The sequence below is a fragment of the Borostomias antarcticus genome (assembly GCF_949987555.1).
Source record: "Borostomias antarcticus genome assembly, chromosome: 11".
In the NCBI taxonomy this organism is placed as follows: domain Eukaryota; kingdom Metazoa; phylum Chordata; class Actinopteri; order Stomiiformes; family Stomiidae; genus Borostomias; species Borostomias antarcticus.
Window position 1 is genome coordinate 14931263 of NC_140244.1, and position 7500 is coordinate 14938762.

At 49.5% G+C, this 7500-nt stretch overlaps 1 protein-coding gene across 5 annotated transcripts in view; it reads right to left on the bottom strand.

Moving 5' to 3' along the window:
• The window catches only part of scn8ab (sodium channel, voltage gated, type VIII, alpha subunit b), a gene marked incomplete at its 3' end in the record, with an annotated part of 67331 nt that overhangs the window by 53343 nt on the left and 6488 nt on the right, over window positions 1-7500 (bottom strand). For all 5 annotated transcript variants that reach the window (XM_084445279.1, XM_084445278.1, XM_084445277.1 and 2 more), the window contains exons 5-7: window positions 6511-6732; window positions 562-625; window positions 292-433 (exon numbers count right to left, since the gene is read on the bottom strand). In XM_084445279.1, the coding sequence (XP_084301405.1) occupies window positions 292-433; window positions 562-625; window positions 6511-6732 (428 nt within the window). The remainder of the gene's footprint in view (window positions 1-291; window positions 434-561; window positions 626-6510; window positions 6733-7500) is intronic.

The window sequence follows — 7500 nt, forward strand, 5'->3', positions numbered from 1 at the left end:
TTGTACGTCTTAGGGAGGGCAATAACATCAGCCCTACCTACACATTGCTTCAATGTGGATTTGAAATACAGTCGTTTCACGACTACTTAAAAAATCCAGTGATAGTATTTCTATTAGTATTTGTATGCTGCTGGTGGCGCCTGCATGTAACAGACAGACAGACAGACCAAACCAGTCAGCCAGACAGACAGACAGACAGAGAGACAGACAGACAGACAGACAGACAGACAGACAGACAGACAGACAGACAGACAGACAGACAGACAGACAGACAGACAGACGTTTTTGTACCAGCATGTAGAGGTTCTCCCAGAAGTCCTGGGTCATAAGTCTGAAGAGTGTGAGGAAGGCCCATCCAAAGCTGTCAAAGCTTGTGTAGCCATAGTTTGGGTTTCTTCCCGCCTTCATGCAGGTAAAGCCTTCTGGACACGTCCTGCAACCCACACAGACATGCAAATGAGCTTAAAGTACTCTTCAGCGAATGAATGAGATCCGGAGTTCAAGTCAGTAGCTAAGGGGGGCACATGAATGTCAGTGAGATGAACGGAACAGCAGACCTACCCTGAGTCAGAACTGTTTCCACACAGGAGAGCATCCAGCTGACCAGGCAGGAAGTAAAAATTAGCTGAAAAGGAAAAGGAAAAATAATTTGACCCCCACAAACACTGGTCCGAAAATCACATTCAGTAAGTCCCAGCTTCTTCAGACATACAGAGAATTCCTGCAGTTCTATTTGGTGGAGCTCTGCTCCACAGAGTCTTTTCCTTATAGGCTTGATCGATCGTAGCTAGCTACGTCTACTGAAAACATGAGCAACATACTCGCACCTGCGGCCAATCAGAGTAGGTGCACTTATGGTATATAAGCAGTGCCCACCTGTTCATCTTCTTCTAGAAACTTTCAGCTCTGAAGATTGAAGAGAAGCAGAGAAGAAGCTAGCAAGCTCACCGCCGGCGTCCCTCGGGCCGCCCCGGCTAACGCTGCCTGGTCTCCCACAGAAGTTCTGCGGCTGTGGCAACCTCAACCACGATGAGGGACATCACCTCTGCTTAATGTTCTGTCTGAGGCCCAAGCAAGGCTCCACTGTTTGCTGTGTGACGTCAGAGCTGGAGCACCTGCTGTTAGCTGAGCTACTCTGGCTAACACAACACAGCATCCATCTTTGATAGCTCCAGTTGGAGCGGCGGTGTCTTCCCTTGCTTACACGGCACACGTGACAAACCGCCAAACTCGCAATGGGACCCAGCGGTCTGCTACTGCCCCAATCGAAAACCTTCCAGCTCGAGTGTCTTCCCCTGCCGACGCAGCAGATGTGACAGCCGCCCGACTCGCTGTTGAGTTGAGGAAGGTTCAGTGCTTTTGAGATGAGGAAGGTTCAGTGCGTGTCGGGGTCCAATGCAGCGCTGTCCCGACCGATGTCTTTCAAGGCTCCGGTTACAGCAGTGGCGTCTTCTCCTGCCTACACGGCAGACGTGATGACCGCCCGGTTCACTGGCATGAAAAGAAGGTTTAAAGGTGCTCTGTTCGATTTACTGCAATTTTTGTAAAAATAAAATAAAATAAAAAAAACTATCCAATATATGCAATAAATAGGTCCAGGGGAGTCATAACTATCTGTACATAAAATATAGCCAACGGTGTAGTGCCTGTGGAGCAAATGCAGAATTTCTTTTTATTATGAGTGAAGCCGGCACGGCGCTGAGCCCCACCCCCTGAACGGCACCATATGGAGTGAAAACGCCCACTTGTTTATATCTGATACGCTGCACCTCTGCCCCATCTAGTGGATGAAAAAAATCAAACTGAGCACCTTTAAAGCTTTCAGCGTTTCAAAAAAAGCGCTGTCCCCACCGGTGACTTTAGCTGTGTTCGAAACCGTTCACTATTCCCTATATAGTGCACTATAAAGTGCGTCCGCCATTTTTTTGTAGTGTTTGAATTCTCAACGGTTAATTTCATTCACTATATAGTCCACTACAACATACTCACAATTCACGTTGATTTTGAGTGAACAGTACCCTACAATTTCTCCCATATATCACAATGCAACGCTGTCATGTTTTATCGAAGGAGAAGAAGTGAAGAAGAAGACAGCAGCTATCGGTGGCTAAAGCAGTTAACTAAAATTACGATGATTACTCTAGCTGTTTTGCTGCTAATGCGAGTTTGAGTTCGCCTCCGTTCATGCCCGAGAAACCGAAGTTGAACCAACAGCATCAAAATAATTATAGGAATGTTATAAATTATAGGAATCTTTCTAATGTTAACTAACTGCTTTAGCCACTGACAGCTACCATTAATATTATGGAAGCTACTGTCGTGAGCTAACTGGCTATCACTGTCTTGCTACTTTATAGCTTCCTATTAGCAGACAGCACCATAGTTGACAAAACCACACTTGCACATCATTAGAATTTCATCAATTTATTTGGGATTTAACATTCAAAACTGAACATGTAAACTAAATACTACCTGAGTACATTTCAGCCTGCTGCCATCAGTGCTCAGTTTGTTTATATGATACTGGGCGCATCTGCTTGCTTGCGTCCATGAATAGCCGACGCAATGACGTTACATGTAGTGTCCGAAAACCGTCCCTATGTAGTTCACTATAAGGGGAACACTACATAAATAGGGAGTGAGTGAACGAGGGAACAATTTCAAACACAGCTTTTGTCTTTTGTCTTGTGTCAGTTCGAGTGATTGCGTTGGCCCCTAGCTTCACGACAGGAAGGTCACCCGCCTAACTCACTGTTGGGCACGGTGAGAGGTTAGATGGCACCGCAGCCTGGCCAGTCTCAGCTGGCTATGCAAATGAGCTTGCAAGGCCCCGGTTTCTGCTGTGTGTGACATCAGTGCTCAAACGCCAATGGTTAATGGTCCTGTTCTGGCTAGCTCTACTACAGGTGCATGATCGACTAGTCCACGGTGGTCCTGTAACTTAACTTACTTTTCTGCATGACGCATGTTATGGTGTACAAGCGGGTAGGACAAGAGCGAGGCTGGCTTCGGTGAAGACCGCTGTTTCTGGTCCCCATTTTGCTTCCCCATCGCCGGGTGCAGTGACTGCTTTACCGGCCTCAGTTGAATATGCAAATGAGCTGGCAAGGCTCCATGTTTCTGCGATGACTGACACCAGAACTCAGCTCGTCTGCAGGCAACACCGCTCTGTCTAGCATGGCAGTTTCACAGAAGGTTGCCTCTGACGCGTATTCGGCAGGTCTGCCTCCTCATTTTGTGAATGAAGCAGTATCCCGGCTGGAATGTTATTCACTCTTGCGTAGAGGCACAGCGTGGGGTCCCTTGGGGATTCCTCATGCCCCTTTCAAGCGCGACCAGCCTTGGGCAGAGACACTGGAATACATCCGTTGTCCGTTGTTCAGCAGCAAATGGGAATATGGACAATTCCTAGCTTGCATGCCGTGGTCACCCGCACAGCTGCTTTCAGAGCACCTTGCAACTCAGCAGGAGAAGAGCTCGCTGTCCAAGTGGCCGATGCAGGAGAAGAGCTCGCTGTCCCAGTGGCCGATGCAGGAGAAGAGCTCGCTGTCCCAGTGGCCGATGCAGGAGAAGAGCTCGCTGTCCCAGTGGCCAATGCAGGAGAAGAGCTCGCTGTCCCAGTGGCTGATGCAGGAGAAGAGCTCGCTGCCCCAGTGGCAGATGCAGGAGAAGAGCTCGCTGTCTCAGTGGCCGATGCAGGAGAAGATCTCGCTGTCCCAGTGGCCGATGCAGGAGAAGATCTCGCTGTCCCAGTGGCCAATGCAGGAGAAGAGTTCGCTGTCCCAGTGGCCAATGCAGGAGAAGAGCTCTAGAGTTCTAATTCATTCAGTTTTCACTGTTCTCCTCCGCCCCTCCGGGGAGTTGTGGAGACGGTGATGTCATCCCCCGACCAAGCTGCGGCTCTGTCAGCAGAGATCTGTGGTCCCGTCAGAACAGAGGAATGAGGGATTTTACTCCTGCAACTTCCTCGTGCCCAAAAAGACAGATTTTGGACCTCCACTGTCTCAAAAAGGTTCTGTCCAAAATGAAGTTTCGCAGGCTAACGGTGCGTCAAATGATGAAAGCATTACTTCCAGCTGACTTTTGCACCAGCATCGATCTGAAAAATGCTTACTTCCATGTGCCAATCGTGCTGCGGCACTGGAAGTACCTGCGCTTTGCTTCCCAGGGTGTGGCGTAAAAATATATACCAGACTCCCGTTTGGGTATGCTCTGGCCTCCAGGATCTTCTCCATCTTTGTGGAGTCCGCGCTGAGGCCAAGTCAGAGTACTGGCGTACCTGGACGACCTGCTGGTTCTAAGGCGCTGCAGTATGCTTACCCACCGCTAAGTCTCATTCTACCGTTGGTGGCTGGGGTGCAGTCAGAGGGCTTATCAGTGATCCTGATAGCCCCAGACCGGCACTGGGCGCGGTGGCATACAGAGCTGATGGCAATGGCATCAATGGACCCATGGCCCATCCCCCGGTGGTCAAATGCACTGTCCCAGCCGGGGGGCTCGATTTGCATGCCTCCAAAACTGGGCCGGCCGCTGACGGCTTGGCTATTGAACGGCAGAGATCGTCTAGATTGTAGAGGCCTCTCTCCGGCCGTGATCAGAACTATCCAGAGGCGCGGACAGTCTCCACTGCCACGGTTTACTCTGGCTGGTGGGACGCTTTTGCGCGCTCGAGTGAGAAGAGAGACATTCCTGAGACTTGCTCGGTTGAGACGGTTCTTGAATTTCTCCAACACCTGGTTAATCATGAGAGCAGTTTAGTGGCTTCCAATACACAATTCCAAACAAATTCCTTACACAATTTAAGTGTAATAGTGTGTCATGAGGGTTTTGCCAGGACTGCGGTCGATGGGCATTCCCTGGTCCCTTTTTGTCTGGAGTGCGGCACCTTCGCCCTGTGCGTAAAGCTACGGTGCCTCATGGGATCTGCTCTTGGTTCTGAATGCGCTCTGCGAAGCTCTGTTTGAGCCAATGGAGCAGGCTTCCTTCAAGTGGCTTTCAGTCAAGCTTTGCTCCTTGCTTTGACGTTGGGCAAGCAGGTCAGTGACTTGCACGTGTTGACTGTGATTCTCATCACTGGTGAAGGAAGTAAGGCTGTACTGCACACGGACCCTTCCTTCGTGCCAAACGTGGTTCAGAGCGCAGGATTCAGTGTGCAGGGTTTGGAGCTGCGAACCTTCTATCCTCCGCCTCATGCGGGCGAGGTAGATGCTCGTTTGCACCGGTTGTGTCCTGTGCGTGTGCTGGCATGGCATGTCGCGTGCATGGCTGCGGTTCAGACCACTCCTCAACTGGTCTGTCACGGTCCTGGGAAGGTGGGTTTGCCGCTGTTCAAGCAGCGTCTCCCCCAGTGGATTTGTGAGTTCATCACCACGTCTTATGAGACTGCGGGTTGCCCTCTGCCTGGGGCTGGTAGGGTGCACTCCACGAGGTGCGTGGCTATGTCGGCTGCCCTGTTCGGTGGAGTGTCTGTGGCGGACATTTCACCGTCTCCTTTTGTCCGCTTCTTCCTGTTGAGCATGTCCTCTGCCTCCCTGGCATCGTCTGTGCTGGGCACAGCTGCCGAGGGTATGCAGCATACATCAGATCTCTCTTGTTTTCCAGAGCCAGGACTCATACTGGTGAGCAGCGGTCTGTCTCTGTCCCTTGTGGGAATGGGGTTGAGGTCTGGCAGGAATGTTACTGTGTGTAACCACTCCCTGTCCAGTGTTACCCCCATGTACCTGATCCTGACCTCAGCTGGCTGAGTGTGGCGGGGTGGGTTAGTGCTTGGGTTATGCAAATCTTTCGGTGTGATCATGTTACCTTTGACCCCTGGCCCTTGGCCTATCTGGCCTGTTGTTGGGGTTCAGCAGGAATGTACGGTGCGGTCGTATCGCTCTGCTTATGCCAGTAAGGAGCGAGCCCTGTGGCCCGGAGCTCCACGAAATAGAACGATGGTTACGTGTTGTAACCCCAGGTCTATGAGTGGAGCTGAGCCCCACAGGACGATGGTTACGTGTTGTAACCCCAGGTCTATGAGTGGAGCAAAGCCCCACAGGATGATGGTTACGTGTTGTAACCCCAGGTCTATGAGTGGAGCAAAGCCCCACAGGACGATGGTTAACTGTTGTAACCCCAGGTCTATGAGTGGAGCGGAGCCCCACAGGACGATGGTTAACTGTTGTAACCCCAGGTCTATGAGTGGAGCGGAGCCCCACAGGGCGCAGGCTTGCTGAACCCCAGTCTACTCGCTGAAAGTCTCAGCTTAGGAGAAGATGAATGGACACTTAATATATGGGCACTGCTTATATACCATAAGGGCACCTACTCTTGATTGGCCACAGGTGTGTGTATGTTTCTCTTTTTTTCAGTAGACATAGCTAGCTACGATTGGTCAAGTCACTCAGAGAACTAGGGTAACAATACATAACCATCAATATATTTGGTTGTATTGTTCTCTGAGCTACCCCTCTACCCCTGGTGGTCAATCCTGTCCCCAGAAAGTGAGACACAACATAAACTTGGACTTACTGGTATTCATGATGTATTCGTCCCAGTCAAACCCTTTGCTGCCATTGGCCAAGTAGTTCTCAGTTGCATTGATTGGCCAAATGACGCACTTATGCCGCAAGTTGCCCATGAAAAGCTGGAGTCCAATCAAAGCGAAGACGCTGAGACAAAAGACCGTTAAGATCATCACGTCTGACAACTTCTTCACTGATTGGATTAGAGCTCCCACAATGGTTTTCAGGCCTGTGGGGAGGAATGGGAAATGCGCACACACACACACACAAACACACACACACACACACACACGCATGCACACACATACACAACACACAAATAAAGGGTAATGGGCATTGCAGGAAGGCAGTAGCTCATATGTGAGTGATGAAGAGTGCAGAGGTGCAGACACCCCGATGACGACAGAAGCCTCTAATATCAGCGCTATGGTCATAATACAGTTCTGTAAAAATGAATTAGTACTGCACTGGACCTTATCCCCCCATATCTGAAGTTTGTCTTTTGTACAGAAAATCTGTCCTATAGTATATGTATATATAGTATGATTCTTTATTACTGTATATTCATATGGTGTATGATAATAATTTACTGCAAAGAAAACTACCTGTAGAGTGCTAGTGTCATAAGTTACACTGGATTTAATTAATCTTAGTTTTTTACCTCAACGATAGTACAGACAATATAAACACGCACTGTTAACACAATGATCAAAAGGATTTAACATTGTGGTGTTTCAAATGGAACATACAGTACAACAACAACAACACCAGCGAGAGTGGCCGCACATGTTTCCCTGTCAATGTCAGTCAGTCACGATCAACACACATCAAAACAAATTACATCCCCAACTGTCCTGTTTTACGTCTAATTCAACCAGGTACACCCAAATGGCTCTAAACATGGTGTGAAGTCCATATTGCAATGCCAGCCAGCTCTTACTCCAGGGTGGGCTGACTTAAGGAGGGAGTTGAGTCAAAGACCCTCTTAGGAAACACA